This window comes from Emys orbicularis, chromosome 22 (genome assembly GCF_028017835.1).
Source record: "Emys orbicularis isolate rEmyOrb1 chromosome 22, rEmyOrb1.hap1, whole genome shotgun sequence".
Lineage (NCBI taxonomy): Eukaryota > Metazoa > Chordata > Testudines > Emydidae > Emys > Emys orbicularis.
The window spans coordinates 19,973,958-19,999,901 of record NC_088704.1 but is presented as its reverse complement, the minus strand read 5'-3'; the positions used below and the strand labels follow the sequence as shown (position 1 = coordinate 19,999,901).

The 25,944-nt window shown below is 52.0% G+C and overlaps 1 protein-coding gene across 1 annotated transcript in view; it reads right to left on the bottom strand.

Annotated features, from left to right (window-relative positions):
• Window positions 1-6,341: 6,341 nt before the first annotated feature.
• Window positions 6,342-25,944, bottom strand: part of ARHGEF16 (Rho guanine nucleotide exchange factor 16) — a 31,410-nt gene continuing 11,807 nt past the window's right edge. Inside the window, exons 7-14 of the mRNA XM_065421326.1 lie at window positions 25,144-25,273; window positions 24,125-24,199; window positions 21,850-21,942; window positions 20,917-21,074; window positions 17,054-17,263; window positions 9,657-9,730; window positions 7,212-7,313; window positions 6,342-6,481 (exon numbers count right to left, since the gene is read on the bottom strand). Of these exons, the coding sequence (XP_065277398.1) occupies window positions 6,342-6,481; window positions 7,212-7,313; window positions 9,657-9,730; window positions 17,054-17,263; window positions 20,917-21,074; window positions 21,850-21,942; window positions 24,125-24,199; window positions 25,144-25,273 (982 nt within the window). The remainder of the gene's footprint in view (window positions 6,482-7,211; window positions 7,314-9,656; window positions 9,731-17,053; window positions 17,264-20,916; window positions 21,075-21,849; window positions 21,943-24,124; window positions 24,200-25,143; window positions 25,274-25,944) is intronic.

The following is a 25,944-nucleotide window of genomic DNA, read 5'->3' as shown; positions in this document are numbered from 1 at the left end:
AATTCAGACAGTTTGAGAGGCCCGAACAGGTACAAGCTGCATGTACCAGCATGCAATGCATTCAAATAGCAGCCCTCCCCTTTGTGGCTCCACACTGTCCATTCCCCATGCCCAGGGTGCGTGTCTTGGATCACTAACGAAGCTTAATTCAGACGCTTGGTTTGTCACTCCTATGGCTGAGATTCCTGATTCAAGGGCTTGGCTGTTGTTCAATATAAAATCACCTTTTGACAGCACCCAGCACAACGGGGTCCTGCTCCATGACCAGGTCCTACGTCCTACGGTAATACAGTGAGCTGTGCCTTATTCAAACGCCCATCGCAATCCAGCATGCTCCTTGCACTAAGCGCTCGCGTTTCTGAAGCTTAGGCTGCCGCCTAGTGACCATGTTAATTAAGGCTGTCCAATGATTAAAAAAATAATCGCAATTAATCACAAGATTTAAAAATAGTTGCGATTAATCACAGTTTTAATCCTACTGTTAAATAATAGAATATCAATTTAACTTTACTATACATATTTTTGGATTTTTTCTACATTTTCAAATATATTGATTTCCATTACAACACAGACTACGGTGCTCACTTGATATTATTGGTTTTGATTACAAAAATTTGCACGGTAAAAACAAAACAAAAAAATAGTATTTTTCAATTCCCCTCGTACAAGTACTGTAGTGCAATCTCTCTATCGTGAAAGTGACATTTACAAATATAGAAATTTTTTTTTTAACATAACTACACTCAAAAACAAAACAACGTAAAACTTTAGCGAATACAAGTCAAAAGCGCGAAGGGGCATAGGAACGGTTAGCACACCTGGCACGTCAATATCTTGCAACGCCGGCTACACCGGTGCCATGCAAAGGCCCGTTCTCACTTTCAGGTGACGTTGTAAATAAGCAGGCAGCATCATCTCCCGTAAATGTCAACAAACTTGTTTGGCTTAGTGATTGCCTGAACAAGGAGGACTGAGTGGACTTAGTATTTTTCAATTCACCTCACACGTTTCTTTTGTTTTATCTTTTTTATGGTGCAAATATTTTTAAAATCAATTATTTGTTTTGCATTAACCACATGCATTAACTGTGATTAATTGACAGCCCTAATATTAATTGGAGGACAGTTTAGCATGGACAGTTCTATAGCGCTATCTATCTCAGGGTCTCAAAGCAGTTCACAACTCCCTATGAGGTAAGGATCATCCCCACTTTGCAAACGGACAACCAGAGGCTCAGAAAATTGAGGAGACTTACCCCAGGTCACGCAGGAATCTGCAGCAGAACCGCAAATCAAATCCAGATCTCCTAGATCCCACTCTAACCACGAATGCTCTCATTGTCCGTCTCTAATTTGTCCCTGCAAGAAAAACAGAGAACAGGTCAGGTGTATTCCTGAGTTGGTCTGTTCCAGAGACTTAGGACTGACCCACATCACCCACCCTTAGCGCTGCAAACAAACCGGACGCAATACTGCAGTGGTGGGAAGGAGCCATTTTGGCCCCGCCTCAGCAGAACGCTCCTAAAGCAGTGAGGCTTTCACACTTTGGGATCTGACTTCGCCTTAAAAGAAACCAAAACAAAAACCACTAGCAGCGTTCGTTAGGGAACGGGTTTAAAACTCACCCTCCAGCCAGGCACCGCGACAGAGCCTGCCTGTAGCAGAGAACAGTTATCCACCAAGTCACTGAAGCCCATGGACAGGAGCTGACGGGGCCACGAGACGCGCTGCAGGGTAAAGCAAGGTGAGTGACAAAGAATGAAACCTGGCAGGCTCAGCCACACTAACTCTTGCACTTCCCCCCATCCTCCGAGGATGCCGGTGTGCTCCCGAGAGCAGCGGGAGGGAGGACCCGCAGAACAGGGAGGGAAAAGGCAGCAGCAGTGCCGGTGCCCGGCTAACACGCTCACCTTGGACATGGAGGAGCCAAGCAGTGCCAGGCCAAACTTACTTCTGTCCCTGGGCTGACATGGAGGGGAGGCACCAGTGCTGAGCATGGTGTTCGGGATGTGGACACCTGGCAGCCCGCTCCCCGTACAGCCACCATAAATGCCAGTCACTCTCTGCCTGCACTTGAACAAAGAGCTGACGTGACCCTGACCCCCCAAGACACAGCAGGTTTAGCCCCACAAATGCCAAGCAAGTCTTACCTTACAGCTTTGCCGTGGGAAGTCGGCTGCTCCTGCCAGCGTCAAGCCAGGCCTCCTCCACAGCAATGCAATGACTGCCCCACCTGGAAAGCAAAAGCCTCCCTCGCTGCATGGAAACCCCCCAAAAGGGGACAAGTAACCACTTTGCACAGGTTTTCAAACTCCCATTTCTATTGCTCTCTGGGAGAAGAACTACCCACGCCTGGAGTTTTCCCCCCTTTGACATTTCTGAAGGATGCATGCGGGCTGCCAGTCTAGCTTGCCTGAATGGCTACATATTCCTTTGACTGTGGGATGTTCTACACAATCCCTCCAGTTAACTTATCTTATTGTATTAGCCAGACTTCCCGCTGAGTAGCTCCAGTGACATAGACCCAGCAACCCCCCCCCCCCCCACCACCACCGCTCATAACAAATCAGGAAGTTTATTGGCTTAAATATTTGCTGCATACAATATACAGCAGTGTTCACGTCATCTGGGTAAGTAACAATTACAGACTCAAGGTGGTGGAATTCCAGATTGGAGCCTCCAGCTGCATCGCACATTTCATGGACAAAGCAGACGACAGACACAATCTCACCTCCCCCCGACACACACACGGCAGCAGTCTTAGAGCTTGGCATTCAGGTCATTTATGCCCAGCCAGCAAATCCAAGCAGCAGGCCGTACTTATAATGGAGTGGAATATTAGAACGGGCTCACACAGCCATGCTGGGCGTGAAACACCGTCCTGTCTGCAGTGCACGTCTGTTCCCCCCAGCATGGAGGCCAGAGTAATTTCAAACACATTTTCCTACTAAAGCAAGCAAGAAAAAAAAAACATTTTGGGAGACCAGAGAACTGGAAGGAAGAGGGGGGGAGCCAAAGCTTTAATTCTTTCCATTACGGATGCATGGGGGATGATGGGGGGGGGGGGGGGGGGGGATTCCTTCATGTAAAAAGCTTCACTCAACAAAAGTGCTGGAAATGGCAGAGCAGGGTGAACTGCAGGAGACCACCCAGCAGAACTGTAGGTATGACCCATGCCCAATGGGATGCTCGCTGCTCTCTGCAGAGCTAGGGACCATCTGTTACACGAACTGGCTACAAAGGCTTTCGTTCCTAAGAATTCCAACTCCCAAAGCCATTCCTGGGGCGGGAGGTCACGGACAAGTTTCTTCCTGGTCAACCCATGCCCCTCATCCAGACCGATAAAGAAAGGTCATTGGCTCAGACACTCCTGCATCCCAGCCCTTTCCTCCCCTTTGCTGTGTGGGTAAAAAGAAGCCATATTAGAAAACAAAGCAAGATATTTCATTGGTCTCAGACTGCAAAGAGGGAGCAGTTTGTTTGCAGCTGCATTACCATTCCCAGCTTCGAACGTCACTGGAAAACGGTCCCCCAAAGCTCCCAGAGATCACACCAAAGGGTAACCACACTCCCATGGTTTTAGTCTCAAAAAATTAAGTTGCTCATTCCTTATTCCGGGGAGTGCGGGAAGGGGAGTCTGAAAAGTCTGACTGTCCTGAGAAATCCTCATTCTAATCAGTCTGTAATAGATGCTTGTCTGTAAATACGTCCCTCACATCAGGGCAGAGACTTTCATACATGCCCAGAATTTAAAGGCACTTACGGGCCCTACTGCTAAGAGAAACTTAATTAAAAAAAGCAACCAAACCTCCACCAGTGCCCAGTAGTCACTACTTGCGAGTTGTTTCCCATTGGTGAGTTGTGAGGGGACATGGGGGAGGGGACGGACAGAGAGGAGAGGAACCTTGGCGAGGACATAGTGCCGAGTGTATAAATGATACGTCCTAATCATTGGTGGCAATAGTGATTCCAGGTGCTTTAGGTGACTATGAGACTCCAAGCCTGAAGGACTCCAGTTCTGGGGCTGTGGAGGTGAAAACCTTTTAACCCTGCAATGTCCCCCCAGGTGCCAGCGCCCCTCACAACGGTCAAGGTTTCCTCAATGTATCGGCTTCAGTTCCCACCGCCCTCGTGGACTCTGTTCTGCCAATAGCCTCGCTGTGCTTCCTGGAAAAATACCATATGGCCAGCGGTTCTGAGCACCGCGAATCTCGGCTGCTTTCTCACACGTTAAAGCCGTCTGCCGGGCGCACTCGGGGGGAGGCACAGAACAGCATTCAAAGGGGAATTCAGGCATCCTTCGCACCTCTCTAAGCCTGCCCTGGGTTTTCCTGGAATCCAGGCTCCCAGACAGAACACAGTAACCAGCGCCGTAAATACTGCGCACTCAGCCTTATTAAAGCCAGGTGCTAAAATACAAAGATTACATGGCACAATCCTCCAGCGACCCCAAACTATTCACATCCTCCAGGCAGTCTGGATCAGCCACAGTGCTGGCTGAGACGACATTTCCATGAAACACCTTTGGGGGGGGGGGGGGGGGAGAGGAAATAGAGGGAGAAATAAATTTGAGTGAGCCCGACTCAGTAACGAGCCCACTCCCAGCCACAGACAGAGGCCGCAGGTGGGTTTGAAAGGCTGCCTCTGTTCCCAGCTCTCGAGAGCTCTTTGGTGGGCTTGGCTCACAGCATGCTCGGTATGAGAAACGCTGGTGGCCGCACAGCCAAGTTGGTACCTGTGAAGGGAAGCGGAGCAGCTACAGGTTACGACAGATTTGCTGGGGTAGCAGCACTGGCCAGAGGAAATTCCCTGTACCCAGGCCGCTGGCTCGTTCCAGTTCTTCCCTCACTCGTTAGCTCTTTCCTTCCCGTCACCCTCTCCTTAGCATTTACTCAGGGAGTTGATGGGGTTGGGATGAAAGGGAGGGAACCAGAAAGATTGCAAGGGATAAAATTAATCCACCCCAAAGGCCCCTACAGCTTCGAGCCTGAACTGCAGTCACAGGACCGCAAAGCTGGCTTCCGGGCACTCTTCGTTCTAACCCGGGAGAGGGCTCCTTGATGCAGCCGGACTGAAATGGCCTTGAAGCCTCCTGGACTCTCGGAAAATGCATCCTCCTCCCGCAACATCCAGCCCAAGACTGACGCTGGCTGAAAATCCACATGACGACAGGTCGCTTCCGTGGGGAAGAATCCGCGGAGGGTTCGTACCTGGCATCGGCACAGCCTCAGCCTCCTCCGAGACCCCGGGAATGTGAAGCCTGGAGACTCAATGCTGTCTTGGTGACCACGCCGCACTGTCAAACTTAGAAACACCCTGCAGGACAAATCCCAAACCTCTTGTGCAGGGTGCACACAGAGCGCTGGGTAGTTTCTCCTACGCTTATAGTTAGTGTTAAGAACACCGGAGAGCACTCGCTGCCCACCCCCCTTCATCCCCAAGCCCCCAGCTGTGAAGGAGTCACCCTCTGCATGGGCGCAGAATCACATAAGCAGCCGTCCCTGGTTCGTATGAAGCTCAGACTTTCAGTGGCTCAGGTCACTTCACCAACAGAGCCCTCCCCCACACGCCGGCCGACGCAGAGCCAAAGGCTGCTAACCGTCTGCTGAAAACGAGGACAGACTATTCAAATCAGTAACAAGGAAAAATATCCATTTTATAGATACACCTTTATCAAAACCACAACTGGACGTGCTCCCCGCAATACGGCGGCTGCAAAGAAGCCCTGTAACTGAACTGCTGCATGTTCAGCTAGGATCCCCGACAAGTGCTCGCCCCAGGACTAATAGCAATAGGTGATGGCAGAGAGAGAATAAAGGTGAATTGGAGACAGCAGCACACAAACTGAAATCTCTAACTAAAGCCCCAGCTCCACCTGTGAATAGTTCAGGGAAGTCTCTGGGTTGGATCTCAAAGCAAGAAGCCATGGCTTTAAATTCCTTGCAGCAAATTCCAGTTGATATTAGGAAAGCATCCAGCTGTGTATGACGGGCCAGGGCAGATCAGACGACGTGAAGTAGCTCCTAGGATTGCTGAAGTCTTTGGCGAGAAGATGACACATCCTGAGTGCACGCAAAGAGGTTACACAGTGCCTCTCTCTCTGCACAAAGCGCTCAGGTCTGAGTCAAGTTCGTTCCTCTAGAAAGCGTTTTCTCGAAAGGAAGGGAAATGGAGTTTGCTCCGAAGATCAGCTGCATGGGAGACACGCTAAGGGCATTGGCGGGTCCGGACCACAGACTTTCCTCTCCTCAATGGTCTATGGGCCCAGCCAGCTTGCAGGGCTGCAGCTCGTGGCCTTAACTGGCTCGCTCCAGAGAAAGAACGTCCCCCGGGGCCCGAGACTCACACGTCCGTCTCTATCCGCAGCCGCTCCATGCGGCGGACGTTGCTCTCCACAGCGTTGCGGTTGGTGATGGGCTGAGCGCACGACTGGGGAAACCAGCCTCTCTCGCCGTCTCGCAGCCTCTCGCCCAAGTACCAGCCTAAGAGAGGGAGTGAAGCTCTCGGTCAGACGGGAAAAGAGAACACCTAGACAGTGAACACACACAGTCTGCTCCAACCCCACTGCTCCAGGACACCAGCCAGTCATGAACTGCCCAGAGCCTGGACGCGTGCTTCCAGGCTCCCAGCTCCATAGCAGGGACCCTGGGGTTCCCCACACGTGGAGATGCCCTGGAGTTCTGGAGCCTGGACTCCCCGGCAGTCTGCCCAGCTGTCCAACAGAGCCCTGCCTGGGAGTCCACCACAGAGCATCCAACCCAAAATGAAACGGTTTCATCAGAAAGTTTCTGACCAGCTCTAGTCATGACTGCAAATGACCGTGTGCTATGGAGTCACGTGGACGTCTGGCTGCTGCTCCAGACAGCTCCTATATAGTCCTGGCACATTCACCGGGTAACTCGGCAGCATCTGCCATCCCTGACCCTCAAAGCACTTCCCACGACACCTCCACGGGGGAGCCATTCTCCCCATGGGACCGACGTGGCGAAGGGAAGGTCAAATGGTGTTACGGCAGCATCAGGACCTGAGCCCAGGGAAACCTGCTCCAAAAAGTAGGAGGCATCTTTTCAGAGCACAGGTTAGGCTCCCATCTCCCTCTAGATCACACTCCCTTCCCAGCACTCAGGACTCCTGGCTCCAAGTCCCCTGCTCTAACTTCCAGACCACTCTTCCCCCTTCTGCTCATTACCTCGGTCTCGCCAAATCACTTACCATCCTCCTCACCAAGGACCAAGACGACATCCGCCTGCTGCAGGGAAATCTCATCCGTCTGTTTAGCCAAGTAGGCCCTGATTATCTCCACCTGTCTCAGCTCTAGTCGGGGGAGAGAGAGAAAGGGGAGACTGAATGAAATGCAAAGCGCAGAGTGACTGGACAAAATGCCGGATGGACCCGACAGCCAAACATTCAGAGCGACAGTCACAGGCAGAAGGGAGAGGGCAGGTCACAGATCGGACAGGCCCTGCTGCATCACTGCAGGCTCCTAAGTGACGGGAGGCCCAAGACAGACGGCCTTTGCTCACCCAAGGAGAGCTGTAAAACGGTGCAGAGATGCAGGTGCCACCCGAGCGACTGGGATTATGGCCCATGGCAGATGTGCAAGTCCAGAGCAGATTTAGGTTCCAGGGATGGCCCCACAACCACTCAAGCTAAGCACTCAGGCGCCAACTTCAAGATGCTGCTCACCCCACCCACATCTCTGCTCTTGTTCCTCCCACACACCCCTCCCTGTGGGCTCCCCAACCCGGTCTCCACTTCACAACCTCCCTTGCACTGTTCCCCAGCCCTTGGGGCAGCCTAACGCTCTGCTCCAATCCCCGAGTACACCCTCGCCTGCTAGAAGTGCCTCCTACTGCGCTCTGCCCACTTCTCCGTCCAGAGCTGTTCCGTCTGGGCTCGGCTGCAAGCTCTCGGGGCAGGGTCCACGTCTCACTGCGAGCCGGGGGTGATTCCCCTGCTCACCTACAGGCGCTAGCTCTCAGCGAGCTAGGGGAGGAGAAGTCAGCAATGCAGCCACGGTGGCAGGAGAGGCACAGCTGAGCTGCACCAAGTACAAACCCAGAGGTTTCAGGAGAGTAAATACTCAGGATGGCTCAGCTAGCTCTGCCTTGACTGGTGGGACTCACACGAGCACGGGGAGAGCGGTGTGCGTGCTGGTACGCAAGCAGGGGAAATCGCACCACTAGCTCCAAGCATGGATGTAGCCCAGAAGGTGCCACTGCACTATAGCTAAACAATTACAGAGAAAGGCCTATTAATATCTGTGACGCTTACAGCGGATGTAGGCAGAACACTGGGGATGAGCCCTGTGTAACTTGATGGGTTTGACCCCAAACCAGGCAAAAACGTGGCAAGTTTGGGTTTTAGGGTCATTTGATCACAAATCTCAAAGCAAAGCAACAGAGTGGGCAGGAGGTGGCACAAACCAAATCAGCTGAACAAAAATGTATCCATTTCCAGTGGCTCTAGTCCTACCCTTTGCTCTTACTGGGAAAGCTTTGGACACGACTTCTCTTCGATTTGAGCTGGTGAAGAGTTTGTTACCCAGGCTGTTCAGAGCTATGGGTCTTTGGGAAGGTGATTCGCAATGCTGCCAACTCTCACAATTTTATCACAAGTGTCGCAATACCTGGGGGGTGGGAGATGGGAAGGGGGATCTGAAAGCCCCAGCTCCTGGAGTCATGTGATTAGCAGAGACTCTCAGTTTTCATTTAAGAAGTTATTAGCCCTTGTGGTTGTGGAGAAAAGCCTAAAAACAGGATCCGAGTTAACACTAAAAATTCAGAAACCAGGAAGTGGCGAACCCCCCCGCCCCCAGCATTTATTTATTTTTTTTAAATCCCATGATCTTTACGACAGTCTCATGATTTGCTTGGGGCCCTGACATAACTTTTCAACACTTGGGGCTGGCAATGCTAGATTCCTAACCATCAAATAAATTAAATTGCCACCATCTGGATTACGAGTTCCACAGACAGTGCACAGAGCCGGAGGGGCTAAACGGAAGTTGGAGAAAGAAGCTTTATTTCTATTTGATCAGCTTTGAGCTGTTCATTTGGCAGATATCCCCCCTTCTTCCACTTCTGCAGAGCTTGGAATTAACATGACATGTTTGTTCACTTCCTGGCGTATTCCCAGACATGGACTGATTTTGGAGTCACAGGACCATGCGAGTTAGCAGCTGCTGAGGCAGAGCCAGCAGAGGGAGCAAAAGTCTCTTATTCTATTCGGAAGAGCATTCCTCCTCCAACTAGAACCATTGCCTCTCCCTTAGTTAGCATCCAGCCCCACCTTTATAAGGAGCTCACAAGCCAATGACAGAATCATAAAGGGACACATTTAGAGTTAACTGCGGCTACTGAGTAAAAGGTCTGATATCTTCACGGGAGGCAAATGCCGGTAGCAGGAGAACAGGCGAAAAGATTAGAATGGGTCTCCCAACAGGAGAATTAATTAGATCCTTTCATATTTAATACATGCACGTCCACAGCACAAGGGAATCCCTGGAGTCAAACTTGCCAACCAGACACTTTGACCTTTGGAAGGAGATCTTTACGGTCCTTAACTGCGTAGAGTCGTACAATAATTAACAGACATCAGTGTGCAAGCTACAGACATGTTAAAAATAAACCTTAATGACTTTCAATAAAGCTTTACCTCCTTTTCTAGCCATGTCATCGGTTTTGTTTTCTCTATGCATCAGAGCAGTGATCCAGCGAGCCCGGTCACTCCTGTCAAGAGTTAAAGACCTCATTATGTGCAGGTAACAAGCGTGGAAATACCTTACATTATAACCAAAGGGTTCTGCCAGGCTGTAGCTAAGATAAAAATACTGGTCTCCTGCACATGGTAAATTCCAGCAACCCTCTGCCAAAAGAACCAAACGTCTGAAAGACGCAACTTCAAACAAAATAATTTAATCTCTATGAAATGGGTCTGGACTTTCTTCTCTGCAGGCTGAAAACCAGAGGGAACGGAGAGATGCAGCTTTGAAGCAGCAGCAGTATAAAAGTTTGCCGAGTATCTATATAGGGTGACCAGACAGCAAGTGTGACAAATTGGGACAGAGGGTGGGGGGTAATAGGCTTCTATATAAGAAAAAGCCTCAAATATCAGGACTGTCCCCCTATAAAATCAGGACATCTGGTCACCCTATATCTATAGGACTTTGTCACACATTATTGAAAAAAAATCAGGCGAGACAATAAAATGGTGGAGATGGCTGAAATATATACCCAGGATCAGAGGCAAAAGTTTGGGGATCCCCAAAAGAAAAGACGGTTACTCACCGTTGTAACTGTTGTTCTTCGAGATGTGTTGCTCATATCCATTCCAGTCAGGTGTGCGCGCGCCGCGTGCACGATCGTCGGAAAACTTTTACCCTAGCAACACCCGGTGGGTCGGCTGTGGAGCCCCCTGGAGTGGCGCCCTCATGGCGCCGGATATATACCGCAGCCGACCCAGCGCCCCCTCAGTTCCTTCTTGCCGGCTACTCCGACAGTGGGGAAGGGGGGCGGGTTTGGAATGGATATGAGCAACACATCTCGAAGAACAACAGTTACAACGGTGAGTAACCGTCTTTTCTTCTTCGAGTGCTTGCTCATATCCATTCCAGTCAGGTGACTCCCAAGCCCCACCTAGGTGGCGGGGTCGGAGTGAGACATTGCTGTGTGCAGAACCGCTGACCCGAAAGCAGCATCGTCTCTGGATTGTTGCACCAGCGCATAGTGCGCTGCGAACGTGTGCACCGAAGACCACACTGCAGCTCTACAAATGTCCTGGATCGGGACTTGAGCCAGGAAGGCAGTCGAGGAGGCCTGGGCCCTCGTGGAGTGAGCGGTGAGGCGTGGCGTTGGGACACCGGCCAGGTCGTAACAAGCACGAATGCAGGACGTGATCCAAGAGGACAGGCACTGTGAGGAGACCGGTGAGCCCTTCATCCGGTCGGCCACCGCAACGAAGAGTTGCGTCGTCTTTCTAAACGGCTTTGTACGGTCAATGTAGAAAGCCAGGGCCCTGCGTACGTCCAAAGAATGCAGACGCTGGTCTTGACGAGTAGCGTGTGGCTTTGGATGGAAGACCGGGAGAAAGATGTCCTGGTTTACGTGGAAAGGTGAAACCACCTTCGGAAGAAAGGCAGGGTGGGGGCGAAGCTGCACCTTGTCCTTGTGGAACACCGTGTATGGGGGCTCGGACGTCAGCGCTCTGAGTTCAGAAACACGCCGTGCTGAGGTAATGGCTACGAGGAAGGCCGTCTTCCAGGATAAGTACAGGAGCGAACAGGTCGCTAATGGTTCAAACGGGGGCCCTGTGAGCCTGGAGAGAACAAGGTTGAGGTCCCACGTTGGAACCGGCTGGCGTATTTGTGGGTACAGCCGGTCCAAGCCCTTGAGGAATCTAACGACCATCGGGTTAGAGAAGACCGATGACGAGAGTTCTCCTGGGTGGAATGCCGAAATGGCGGCGAGGTGAACCCTGATTGAAGATACCGCCAAGCCTTGCTGTCTTAGTGACAGGAGATAGTCCAGTATGAGAGGGATAGGTGCCTGCAAGGGGGACGTAGCCCGTTGCTGACACCAACAGGAGAACCGCTTCCACTTGGCTAAGTAAGTGGACCGTGTAGAGGGCTTCCTACTTCCCAGCAGGATCTGCTGGACGGACTGCGAACATTGTTGCTCCGTCTGACTCAGCCATGGAGCATCCACGCTGTGAGGTGGAGCGATTGTAGGTCGGGGTGACACAGACGGCCGTGGTCCTGAGAGATGAGATCCGGACTCAAGGGGAGCGTGATCGGCGCTTGAACCGACAGCTCTAGCAGTGTGGTGTACCAGTGCTGCCTCGGCCAAGCGGGAGCCACTAGAATTACTCGTGCCTGGTCGGTGCGGATCTTGAGCAGCACCCTGTGGACAAGCGGAAATGGGGGAAAGGCGTAGAACAGGTGACCCTTCCACGTTAGAAGGAATGCGTCCGACAGAGAGCCTGGAGCTCGTCCGTAAAGGGAGCAGAATGCGTGGCACTTCCTGTTGGCCCGGGATGCGAATAGGTCGATCTGGGGAAATCCCCACCTCCGGAAGACGGAATAGATGACATCCGGGCGAATCGACCACTCGTGCGTCTGGAAGGACCTGCTGAGACGGTCCGCCAGCGTATTCTGGACTCCAGGCAGGAATGATGCGGTGAGATAGATCGAGTGGGCGATGCAGAAGTCCCACAAGCGAATGGCCTCTTGGCATAGGAGCGATGAGTGGGCTCCGCCTTGCTTGTTGATGTAAAACATGGCCGTGGTGTTGTCGGTGAGGACCAGCACGCAACGGCCCTGTAGGAAGTTGAGGAATGCCTGGCAGGCTAGGCGCACCGCCATCAGTTCCCGGACGTTGATGTGTAGGGCTAATTCGGAAGCGGACCACAGACCCTGGGTATGACGCTCCCCGAGGTGAGCGCCCCATCCTAGAGATGAAGCGTCCGTGACTAGGTGGAGGGAAGGTTGTGGGGCGTGAAAAGGCACTCCTGCACAGACCACTGCGCGATCCAACCACCAGGTGAGGGAGGTCAAGACCGAGGGCGGGACCGTGACCAGCATGTTCAGGTCGTCCCGGTGAGGACGGTACACCGATGACACCCAAGCCTGCAGTGGGCGAAGCCGCAGTCTGGCGTGGCTGGTTACGTAGGTGCACGAGGCCATGTGACCCAACAGGGTAAGGCATGTTCTTATGATGGTGAACGGAGATGCCCGCAGTCCATGAATGACGCGTGCGATGGACTGAAAGCGACCTTCTGGCAGAATGGCTCGTGCGCTTCTGGAGTCCAGGATCGCTCCAATGAACTCTATTCTCTGTGTTGGCACCAGAGTGGACTTCTCCCTGTTGAGTAGAATGCCCAGTTCGTGGAAAGTCTGTGTCACCATGTGGACGTGAGCTTGAACTTGGTCCCTGGTGCGGCCGCGCACCAGCCAGTCGTCCAAATACGGGAACAGCTGTACCCCTCGTCGGCGAAGGTATGCCGCGACGACTGCCAGACATTTCGTGAACACTCTGGGAGCCGAGGACAAGCCGAAGGGAAGGACTGCGAATTGGTAGTGCACCTTGTTCACTACAAATCGCAGGAAGCGCCTGTGAGGCGGATAAATAGCTATATGGAAGTAAGCGTCCTTCATGTCGAGGGCGGCGAACCAGTCTCCAGGATCCAGCGAGGGAATAATGGTCCCCAATGATACCATGCGGAACTTCAACTTTACTATGAATTTGTTGAGTCCGCGCAGGTCTAAGATGGGACGTAGACCCCCTTTCGATTTGGGGATCAGGAAGTAGCGGGAATAAAACCCCCTGCCCCTTAACTCCTGCGGAACCTCCTCTATGGCTCCCATAGAGAGGAGCCCAAAAACCTCCTGTGAAAGGAGTTGTTCGTGAGAAGGGTCCCTGAAGAGGGACGGGGAGGGGGAGTGGGAGGGGGGGGGCGAGGAAAATTGGAGGGCGTATCCCTTCTCCACCGTGCGAAGGACCCAACGGTCTGATGTTATAAGGGACCAAGCACGGTGGAAACGGGAAAGGCGATCCCGGAAGGGGGGAGATGAATCCTGGGTGCTGGTTCTGGTGCCGTCCTCGACCGCACCTTCAAAAGGCTTGTCTAGGCCCTGAAGGTGGTCTCGGCTGGCCCTGGTTCTGACCGGGTTGAGGGCCGGTCGACCGTCGCCTACCGCCTCGACCCCGCCTCCTGGCAAAGTCCTGTCTCGGGCGAGGCGGGGGAGGGTAGAACCTCTGAGGCTGGGGCCTGAAGGGTCTGCGTTGTGGACCCGGGACGTGCATCCCCAGAGAGCGCATCATTGTTCGAGAGTCCTTAAGGTTTTGGAGCCTCGAGTCTGTCTTTTCCGAAAACAGGCCCTGACCCTCAAAGGGCAAGTCCTGGAGGGTCTGCTGCAGTTCAGGTGGCAGGCCCGACACCTGGAGCCAGGAGGTTCGCCTCATAGCTATACCCGACGCTAGGGTCCTAGCGGCCGAGTCGGCTATATCCAGTGAGGTCTGTAGGGAGGTGCGTGCCACCCGCTTACCCTCCTCTACCAAAGTTCCGAATTCTTCCCTAGATTCCTGGGGAACCAGTTCCTTGAACTTCTCCATGGAGGACCAGGTGTTAAAACTATATCGGCTTAGGAGCGCCTGCTGGTTGGCCGCCCTAAGCTGAAGCCCCCCCGCGGAATAGACCTTGCGCCCGAACAAATCGAAGCGCTTAGCGTCCTTCGATTTCGGCGCTGCCGCCTGCTGACCATGGCGCTCCCGTGCATTTACTGATGAGACCACCAGCGAGCACGGTTGAGGGTGAGTGTACAAGTACTCATGGTCCTTGGAGGGTACAAAGTACTTCCTCTCCACGCCCTTGGCCGTGGGGGGAATAGAGGCCGGGGTTTGCCAGATGGAGGTGGCATTGGTCTGAATGGAGCGAATCAGCGGTAACGCGACCCTGGATGGGGTGTCCGCTGAAAGGATGTTCACGATCGGGTCGTGAACCTCCACGATCTCCTCCATCTGAAGGTCCATATTGCGCGCCACCCGGCGCAACAGGTCCTGGTGGGCCCGGAGGTCTATGGGGGGCGGACCCATGGCGGATGTCCCCGCTACCGCCTCATCAGGCGAGGAGGAGGAGGATACGCCCGGTGGCAAGGGGTCCAAAGGCAAGTCTTGCTCCAGGTGCTCCTGGAGCTGGGCCTCGCTCGTCCCAGTGTCTATGGCCTGCGCCGGCGTGGGCACTGGAGCCTCCATGCCCCCTGGCGGGGGGCGGGAGATGGTGGCCTCCGGGGCTCTGGGCTCAGAGCGTGCCGAGCGGGAGGCAGACGGTGGGGCCCCTTGGGCTTGGTGATAGGCCCATGGGGTCCAAAAGGACCAGTGAGCAGGTCCCTGCGTAGGGTCCTCTGCCATGTCCTGCGAGTGCCCGAAGTCCGCCGAAGCCGCCTGTCCCTGTGGAGGGTAGGCCGATCTAGAGGCCCCTTCAGAGGAGTGGGACGCGGATCTTGACGGCCATGGCGGTGCCGAACGCGAAGCATCCGTCCCCGGCTGGTGCGGTGCCGGTCGGTGCCGGTCGTAGGACGATCTGTCCCAGCGTGCCGGAGAATGGTGCCTGGATCGGGATCGGTGCCGGTAGCCCCGCCGGTGCCGCGATCCGGATCTGGAGCGGGACGACGATCGCGACGACACCCGGTGCCGGGAGCGGTCCCTCGATCGGCGCTCATACCGGTACCGGGAGGTGCGCCTCGAGTCCGATCGGTGCCGGCGGTCGCAACGGTGCCGAGATGTGGAGCGGCGCCGCGAAGAGGACCTCGACCGCGAGTACGACCGGCGCCGAGGTGATAGTCGGCGCCGGGACTCCGAGCGGCGTCGGGACCTGCTCCGAGACCTGGAGCGGTGCCGAGAGTCCACGGTTGGAGACGGTGGGCGCACCAGTGCAGGCTTGCCTCTCGACTGCACAATGCGCGGAGCCACCGGTGCCGGGAACTGCGACGGTGCCGGCTCCGTGAGTGCGATCAGGTCCCTCGCGGTATTAAACGTCTCCGGAGTCGAGGGGAGACAAGGTTCCACCACCAGCCTAGGTGGGGAAGCAGTCCGTACCGGACTCAACGGCCTCGGTGCCGGAGTCGACGGTGTGGCCGCCTGCTTTTGGCGGTCCAAAGGCGGACGCGGCTCTACCCCCGGCACAGGGGGAGCCGGCGTCTTCAGGGCAGCAGTGTCCTGAGCCTTGCGGGCCTTCTTATGGCCTGGAGAGAGGGATCGGCGCCGAGTCCCCTGAGGTGGGCGCGGTGCCGAAGTCTGCCGGTGCCGGGAGGACTTGTCCGCGGCGCCGGTCGGAGCCGCTGGGGCGCTGCGCACCGACGCGCTCGGTGCCGGGGTCGGGCGCGCCGAGGGAGGATCCGGGCTGAGCGCCGCCTCCATGAGGAGCTGCCGAAGCCGAAAGTCCCGCTCCTTCCTCGTTCGAGGCTTGAAGGCCTTGCAGATTGGGCACTTATCTGCGTGATGGGCTTCCCCGAGGCACTTCAAGCAGGAGGCGTGCGGGTCACTTGTTGGCATCGGCTTCGCGCAGGACGCGCACGGCTTAAAGCCAGGAGCCTTGGGCATGAGCCCGGTATGCTCCGGGGGGAAAAAAAGGGGGGAGAACAACCCCCTTAACCCCCGCTCACAATTTATAACAGCTACCAGCTAAATAACAACTATCTAAAGACTCTAACTACTATACAACTATCTAAACTATCTACAGAAATAAGCTAGACGCTAGGGAGTGTGGAGACCAGCTAAGCTGTGCTCCGTAGTTCCAACGACCGTCAGGGGCGGTAAGAAGGAACTGAGGGGGCGCTGGGTCGGCTGCGGTATATATCCGGCGCCATGAGGGCGCCACTCCAGGGGGCTCCACAGCCGACCCACCGGGTGTTGCTAGGGTAAAAGTTTTCCGACGATCGTGCACGCGGCGCGCGCACACCTGACTGGAATGGATATGAGCAAGCACTCGAAGAAGAACTGTCACTTCTTGTGAAACAGGATCGAGTAGAACGGATGAAGGCTGATCTGGTCAAGCTAATGGGGCTTCCCAGAGAAAGCCATTTTGACCTAAGAACAGCAGGAAGTGAAAGAGAAAGACAAGCCTCCATAAGGGAGAACAGGATTTAACAGCAGCAAATGGAAATTACTTCTGGCCAGAGGGTAAAGGGAAAGGTAGGTAGATAAGGATAAAAGTGAAAGCAAAAAGGAGGAGACAGCTGATGGTCTAGATTCCAAAGGGGTGGGGTGGGGAGGGTGGCGGGGGCAAGCAATGCTGAAGACCTTGGGAAATGAGTGAGCGACTGCGTTCTCGGCAGACCTCAGCAATTTGCAGAAGACAAATAGGGAAGAGTTAAGGCAAAACTGACTTCTGTGCTATGAGGGAGGAGTGGTTTTGGTGGCCTTTCTAATGTATTTATTCATGTGCTATAAAAATCAGGCACCGGTGTAACACATCATAAAACACCCACCCACAATGCAGGAAAAAAAATTCACAGTCCCTCTGTATTTTTAGGAAGAAGCCCACAGAGCGACACTCACGGAGAGTCCGCCGACAGCACAACCGTCTCCTCCTTCCCCTCGCTGTTCCTCTTCATGATCACTCGAAACGAGTGGCCGCTACACGGGCTACGGGCTCCGCCACTTGACCCTGGCTTCGCGGGGGGAGACGAGGGAGCCTCGGGGCTTTCAATTTTCTCCACCATTATCTGATCCAGCTTGGCATAGTCTGTAACCGTGTAGCTCTCCTCACTAGAGGCAACAAAGCGCAGCGGGGTTAGAACCTCCCAGTGCTGGGCGTGCTGCTCGCTTCCAGAGCCACGCTCACCAGGGACGGGAACGCGGTCTTGAAAGCAGCTTCCCCGAAGGTTTACCAGGGCCCAGCAAACGCCAGGATACACACAAAGCTTACTTGTTCCATCAGACCTTTTCTTAGCTCATTAACTCACCTGCCATCAAGGCCAAGTGGTTTGTGCAGCCGTTGGGCTCCCCTACAGACATCTGCTGGCACAGCAGGGGCTGATGAAGTGCGATACGTGACCAACGTAGCTGTGCTGGCAGAAGCCTCAAGGGCAGAGGCCATTATGCCAGCAAAGCTGCACGGATACCAGTCCCCTATCCGACCTTGGCCACTGGCTGGGGTTGGACCTCAAAACATAAGAATGGCCACACTTGCTCAGACCAAAGGTCCAGCGAGCCCAGTATCCTGTCTACCGACAGTGGCCAGTGCCAGGTGCTTCAGAGAGAATGGACAGAACAGGGAAATCCCTGAATGATCCATCCCGTGTTGTCCGTTTCCAGTGTCTGGCAGGTGTTGCATTCCTGACCATCTTAGCTAATAGCCATTGATGGAACTGTCCTCCATGAACCTCTCTCATTCTTTTTTGAACCCTGTTATACTTTTGGCCTTCACAACATCCCCTGGCAATGCCTTCCACACGTTGACTGCGCGTTGTGTGAAGAAATACTTTCTTTTGTTTTAAACCTGCTGCCTGTTCATTTCATTGGGTGATCCCTGGTTCTTGTGTTATGTGAAGGGGTAAATAACACTTCCTTATCCACCTTATCCACACCATTCATGATATCACAGACCTCTATCTTATCCCCTCTTAGTCATCTCTTTTCCAAGCTGAACAGTCCCCGTTTTTTTTTTTTAAACCTCTCCTCACATGGAAGCTGTTCCATACCCCTAATCATTTTTGTTGCCCTTTTCTGTACCTTTTCCAGTTCTAATACATCTGTTTTGAGACAGGGTGACGAGAACTGCATGCGGTATTCAAGGTGTGGGTGTACAATGGATTTATACAGTGGCAATAGGATATATTTGATCTCTCTCTCCCTTTCCTAAAGCTTCCTAACATTGTTTTGGCTTTTTTTGACTGGCGCTGCACACTGAGCGGATGTTTCCAGAGAACTAGCCCTATGTGTTGAGAGGCAGCATGATCCAGGGCACAGGGCACTAACCTGCTGGATGACCTGGGCCAACTCATTTCTCGCTCTGCCTTGTTTAGGCTGTAATCTCTTTGGTGCAGCGGCTGTCTGTTACTAGGTCTGTACAGCTCCAGTCTGGATCAGGCCCTTGACACGCTACAGTAACGCATAGACTATCACAATCCACCATGTCCTAGAGCCAATAGCAGAGTGCTTGAGACAGGGGCTGGTTTGATTTTAGCTATTGGCAACCCAGAGTTCAGTAGCCAACTGAACATTTAATCGTGACCTCTTTCTGGGATGGTGAATTTCTCAAGCCACCATGGGAACTGATGTAACATTCGAGTGCATATGGTCCATAATGAGCTGAAAGAGCCATGGAGATGGGCAGAATTGCAGAGAGATCCCCACCCAGAAAGAGTTCGCATTTCATCTCCTCAGCATGTGCACGTTAGTAATTACTTGGGAGCAGCAGTTCACTTTAACTCCTCTAGCGGCAGACTGTGGTGTGTTATTTCCATATAAATCCAATCCTCACCTTTCCACAGCAGACAGCAGCAACAGGATTCCAAATGGAAACAGACAATTCCCAAAAGGGACCCCAAAACACTTTAAAGGCCAGCAAACAGGAGAGACAGAAATATCCAGGGATAGCTCAGTGGGTTGAGCATTGTCCTGCTAAATCCAGGGTTGTGAGTTCAATCCTTGAGGGGGCCATTTAGGGATCTGGGGCAAAAATTTGTCTGGGGATTGGTCCTGCTTTGAGCAGGGGGTTGGACTAGAAGATGACCTCCTGAGGTCCCTTCCAACCCTGATATTCTATGATGCAGAGAATTTAATCAATTCCCCCGCCCATCTTCTTTTAGACTGTAACGTCTTTAGGGAAAGGACTATCTTGTTCTTGTGCCTGTAAAGCGCCTAGCAGAATGGGGTCCTGATCCATGACCAGGGCTTCTAGGTACTGCGGTATTATAAATATCACATGAGACCAAGTCAATGGTGTGCCCAGGCGGGTAAGTTTTCATTTTAGCTTTGCAGGGCTGTGATTTGGTGGTCCTGTTTCTACTTTAAATTCCAAAGGCTGGCTATTGTCTTCCTCCTCCTTTCTCACTCTTGACATTGTATGCACTGCTCAAATCTTGGGGGAGAAGGGTTTTTTTTTTTTTTTTTTAAGTAAGATCAACACAGCCCCTCCTCAACCTGGCCCCTGAGGAAAAGCAGCGGATGCCAGCTCCATCAGGCTGGTTTCACTGCCCATTGTTAGTGCTCCCGAATAGCTGGAAGCAATAGGTTCCAGCAAAAGGTCCATCACAACGGGGTTAATTTGTGTACCTAAATTGCTCCTCTTTGATGACTTGTAAGCAAAGGATTTGGTCAAAGATCAAAAGTTTTAAACATTCTGTTAACAGGAGAGCTTCATAGCTGCAGGCTAAGGAGTGTCTTGGACAAAGGCTACGGTGCCGCCTCCTCCTCCTCTTTGGTTAACTCACTAATAAAAAGGACAGGGATGACTTCTTTCCTGTACCGTATGCGTTTCTTGCCCTTTTTTGCCTCTAACACTGATCAGAGAGGCTCAAATGACAGCATTGGAGGGTAGAGCCACTTCTTACCCAGCGGGACAGGAACAAGTTTCTACCCACCTCACCCCCCAACCAGTAACCTGCTGAGAGAATCACTTTTTTTTTTGGTTCAGGGGCTGAACTGAAAAATCCAGAAAAAAATATTCAGTTGCATTGGACCCGAAATGATTTTTTTTTGTTTATTTGCTTTGTCTCAGGTCAAACTAAACATTTTGTTTAACCTGAAATGATTTTTCCCCTTCCCCGGTTTTTTGTTTTGGGTTGTCTTCAGGTGCTTTTCCACTTGTGTTTTTTAAATTAGCTGAATTTCAAAACACAACGCTGTTTTGAAGTGAAACATTAAAGTATTTCGAGCTGGCTGAAATGAAACATTTAGACTTGCCTAAAAAAATCTGCCCAGCTCTATTCGCAATGGGCCCCAACCCTGGAGGAAACATCTCAGCACGAGGGGGAAGTGACCCGTTCAGTCCCTGGCTTAACAACAATAGCACCTAGGGAGTGCCAACTGGGTGGGGTTTGTTTTGTTTCGTTTTTTTGAAATAAGGACACCCGTTGTGTAGGAGCTGGAGCAAGGGCACCAACTTGCTTAACTACACAGGCATCAAACCACAGTCAGACGGCCAACTGCACTCACTATGGAATGGATTCAAACTGGTGACAGGTGCGAATGCTCCACATCTCACTGCCATTCTTCTGAACCACCTAGTCCACTAGGGTTCTAGCTTTGTAAATACACAGAGACATTCATTAGACAGTAACTTACCTCTAGGTAATGCACCCTCAGTGCTACTGACTGCTTCAGGTGAAGCAATTGCAAAGGTCAATGTCAAACCATCTGAAAAAGTCTCTTCCTACGAATTCAACAAGAAACAGACCATAAATATCCTCCCTTACCTTTTCTTCTTGGTTACGATCAGGACGTCATTAAACAGAAAAAGGTAGCAGTTAGTCCGGCCAAAGCCTTTGCGGAAGATACTAGTGTCTTCTGAATGGGACAGGGAGAGCTCCCCTCTTTTCAGCAGCCAGCGGGAAGCCGAAATCAGTGGGAAAGGCTGCAACAGAACAAGAAATTTAGCTGATTTGGGGACCTAATAGCAACAGTAAAAGAAGAGTGACGTGATCACCAAAGGTCCCCTATCGCATTGTCAATGGAGAACTACACAGCCATTCTAAGGCCAGATGTTGAGCGCCACGATTTGGGGGAGGTGCAGAGAGCTGGGCTCTTTGGAAAAACTGGACTTAACTTGGGCACTGAGCAATTCTGAAAATCTGGCCCCTAGTTAGCTAGTATTGAAGGAGTTTCCTGGTAGAACAAGAGACCATGTAGAGTGACAACAGTAACTCTTCCTTTCTCTTCTCCTCCCACCAGGGGGATTGGCCTCAAAAGAAATGCTTTTAAATGCACAGCAGTTCTTAAAGGAATTAGTCCCACCCTTCTGTTCTGATCTCCTGACTGGCAGTGTGTAAGGAGTGCCACCAGGTTGACAGTGCTCTTGGCAAAAAGCACAGAAATCCAATATTGGGCGTTAACACTTTGCATCTTCCATTTTAAACGGTGGTAAAAAGACAGCTGGATAAACAGCTTTCGAGGGAGACTGTTCACTCAAATCAACCAAAGTTCTTGTTTTAAACGACAGCAAGAATCGAACTGTTAAGAGACAGACAAATTTTCAATATGAGTTAGGTGCCTAACTCACTCAGGTATTTTAGTAAATCTCGCTAGGTGCCTAAATAATTTTGCCAATCTGGCAAGTATTGAAAAAGCTGCCATCACTGCAAAGCATAAGAGAAGTCCAGGGCACATTTCCAAGTCAGAGGACTCCTCACCTTGATCTTTCCAAACTCCAGCTGTTTCTGAAGCGTGTACATCTGCTCGGTCCTCTCCATCGTGTGGGCTCCCTCGTTGCATTTCTTAACCAGCTAGAAGCAGAAAGACAGAGAACACGAGCTGAGCATCAGGATAATTCTTTCTACACAGTGGATGCAATTGTTGCTGGGAAGCCTCAGACTTCATGGGCATCCTGGAGTTCTTCACTGCCACTAAACTGAAGCATGAAGTGAGGAGGGAGGGTGAGAGATAGGCACCAGAGATTTAAACGTTTGGAAGAGGAATTCATTTGCCCCTTTTTAAGGCACCTTCTTTTCCACTGGAGCCATGACAGGCTTGCAGTGCTGGGCCATTTTTGCCTACTCTCACCAAGATTTTCCAGCCTTTTCTTCCTCTTTGTCTGGAAAGCAAAATAAATGCAGTTCCCTCCCTCAGCCCTCACCACGCAGCTCCTGGCAACACTGCCTAGGACTCAACTGATTTAAGGGTGACAACAGGCATTGGCCACCCTTCCTGCTCCTCCCTTCACGGTGCAAACATGCCTGATCAACAGGGATCCTAGAAATCCATTTGCCATGGAAAAATGTGGATTTTGCGATTTTAAAGAGAATTTTTAGTTTTTGCATTTTGTGAAAAAATAAAAACATATTAACTAAAGTGTACCGAGAGGATCAGTGTCACTTATTCAATGCACGTAACCTCCCCCTCTTGTGATTGATTTCTGAATGCGCTTTAAATTTACATAGCTAAACATACTCCAATAAACTGCTTCCGACCTATAGAGGTTCCTCAATGGTGAATAGGGGTTCGTGTTTTAATGCACCTCCAATTTCATTTCAGCCTCCAGACGTGAGTAATTAAAGTTATGAAAAGAGGCCAAAAACTTTAAAAATCCCCCCTGACGACTGTGTCACTGAGTTTGGCAAGGACAAATTTCAAGTTGATGGTAATGTGCCATTCTGCACTGCATGCAGCCAGGCTGTAGATGACATTCAAAGGCAGACAATTGTAGAACACATGGAAAGTGCTAAACTTAAACTGAATGAAAAACAAAAACCAGAGGCTGAAACAGCAGGGCCCTCGACAACTGTAAAGAAATGCTGCACTGGGACTGGATCATTCTAGTCGTTTTATTATAATGACTAATGGCACTGGTAGGCTTAGAATTTGCTTTAAAATTGTAAATATATCAAATAAAACATTGTGCTCAACTAATACCTATAGATATTGTGGCTAGGGAAACTAAAGTTCAGTGTTTCATTTTAACTGCGGGAAAACAGATTTTTATTTTTTTAATTGGAGAATTTTGGTCATATCACGGAAAACTAGGATCCCCGCTGATCAGCTGGCCTCTCATCCGTGTCCTGGACAGCTATCAGCTACAGGTGCTTGACTGATCACTCCTCTGCTCCCAAGCCTACAGCCCATATGATTCAGCAACACTAGGATGCTTTCAATGGAGTCAAACTCTCCACTGCATGTGCTTTCCCTCTCCACTCACTATTCCCTCCTCTCCTCGGCCCCACTGCCATCGGACTTCAGGATATCTTAGAGCATCCTTGTAAGTCCCTCCACAGCCACCCGATCCTTCTTAATCAGAGACCATCGGCTGTTCAGGAGCAAGGCAGTCTGCTGTGCCCCCTTCTCGTCTCAGAGCACTTCAGCGCTGTCTCCATCTCCCTTCAAAGCCATCCCGGGACGCAGTGTGTGGAAGGTCCCACTTCAGTAGCTCTCGGAGGGCGACTGCTTTATAGACCATAGGGAATGTGATACGAGTTGTTAATTACAGCAGACAGCATGCCCTCTCGACAGTATGTAACTTCAGACTATAGTGCTAGGGGCATCTCTTCCACTGGCAGCTACCCTTCAGTGCGTTTAAATCATGCACGTGCGTTCCCCCCGCCCCCCCCCCAATCACTGGCTCAGAGAGGCCAGAATACAGTGGGCAGAAGAGGCTACTGTAATACTAATGCCAGGAATGATCACAATTCTGTGTTGGGGCGGGGGGGGGGGGGGGCGGGGAGGGAGGTGGCTAATTCTTTGATTTATAGTGTTGAAGTACTGCCAGAGGGGATCAGATGCCTCCTGATGTGTAGAACAACAAAAGGGTAAAGACTCATGTGGCTGACTTGTGAAGCCCTTGCAGCCCCAAGAATCAGGTCTCCTGGGTATCACGTAAGCGCTACGGGTCGTCTTGCAGCAAGGCAAAGCACCTGCAGTTTACTATTGGACAATACATACAACTTCTTCCTTCCAAAGCAGGGGATGCCTCACCTTGCTGATGGCTTTCAGGGCTTGGGTGGCAGCTTCATAGGCTGTGCTGTACATGTTGGTTTTCTGACAAACCGTCTAGAAGTCAAAGAGAACATTAGAGGATCCTTCCAAAACAAAGGTCAATTTAAACTGCTTTGCTCTCTCCCCCGCGCAGGTTCTAGGATGTGGCACACCCCGGGTCCTCTCCCAGATGGGAGCTCATAACTAGCACATGTAAGTGAGGGAGGGCAGGATGCATGCAACACTGAGGGAATTATAAACAAAACCAGGAGAAGCGACCATTGTGCTACTTGGAGGCATCTTCTCCACTTGGCCTCTATTGGTGTTTCTTGTAGCTGCTACATGGGGGCCATAAAGAAAACAAGGATATTAACAGATTCTTGTCCCTTTGCAGAAACCAGCTGTTTTGAACAAAGTAAAACTGGCTCTTCCCCACCTCCCCCACCCACCCCGTTTGAGGGTTGCTGGATTCAGGGATTGCACAAATGGGGTCAATCTTCCAAAGACTGCTCTCTCCAGAACTTCACTGCTAGCCCAACCCGGGGAGCTCCTGCCTTTCCCCACTGCATGGCCTAGATGCCACACCCCCTGTGCTTTTTGGGGCATTAAACAGTCTCAGTTTTGCAGACCATTTCCTGTCCAAGGCCTTTGCACCTCCTCCCTCGGGGGCAGGGCAGCAGCATTAGACTGTGAAAAAAGGAATGCAGGCACCAGGGCAGAGCTACAGGGATGAGAGACATCAAAAGCCACACGGGGTCCTTCCATAGCAGACAGTGCATTGAAGGAAGTAGGGAATAGGACCAATCAGCATTCTGGGCTGGAGTTCAAGCTCTGGAGAAAGATTCAGGTCAGTTTCCGAACCGAACCTCCCTTGCATAGATGTAACGCCAGCCAAAGACCGCCAGGAGGCGGGTCTCAAGTACTCTGCAGGGCTACTTTCAGGGCAGGGCGCGCTGGGTTCAACGCACTCGGCCCCTTTGAAAGGTGCCAGGGAATTCCACTTGCTGGCTCTTACTTACGTCCATAAGCAGGGGGAGGCGTGTTACTCTTTGCATGGGGAGGATGAGGAAGGAGCACATGGGCAGGCCACCGCACTCTGGCTTCCTCTCAATGTGTTTCAAGGCCTCTTTAAACATAGCATTCGTGTTTCTAAAATGGGACACAAGGATCCTCCATTAGGCTTGGGCTTTCCAGACCCTTCACGCGCTAGAGAAGCTACTGGCCCAGGCATGACATGGGCTCTCCAGGGTTTCTGACAGTTGGTTACAGCACCCAGGGAAACGTTAGCAACTGGGACACATGCTTGGTTCAGAGAATGCCTGGATTAATCCCCTTGGAGCTTAAGGCAAGGCACCGGAGACACCCAGTCCTCCCCACGGGCGATTACATCAGTACTGACATCGCAACGGAGGACGTGACCTTGGCACGAGCCGGAGAAAGCATGACTGTTTGGAAAACACAGACAGCCCAGCGAGAGGTCCTCGCTTCCAGGCTGGGGTCAGAGCCTCTCCACATCCGCAAGTCTCCAGATCCACCCCGAGAGCACTTCCCTCGGGATGTCGATAATTTGTGAGCGGTGAGGACATTCCCTTCCCCCCTCATTACACCACCTCTGCCCACACAAAACAATCATGCTATTGCTAACCGAAGGTAGGTCCCACAGTCGCTGTCCCCACTAGCAGAGCATCGTCCCCACAGCTAGCATTGAACAGCGAGCACACTGCAGGCTGGGGAGAGAGATGGCTCCCTTGACAAAGGAGACATCTGAGCTACAGGAGAATTAGCTTGTGAGACTCACTGGCAGGGGTGCAAAACCCCCG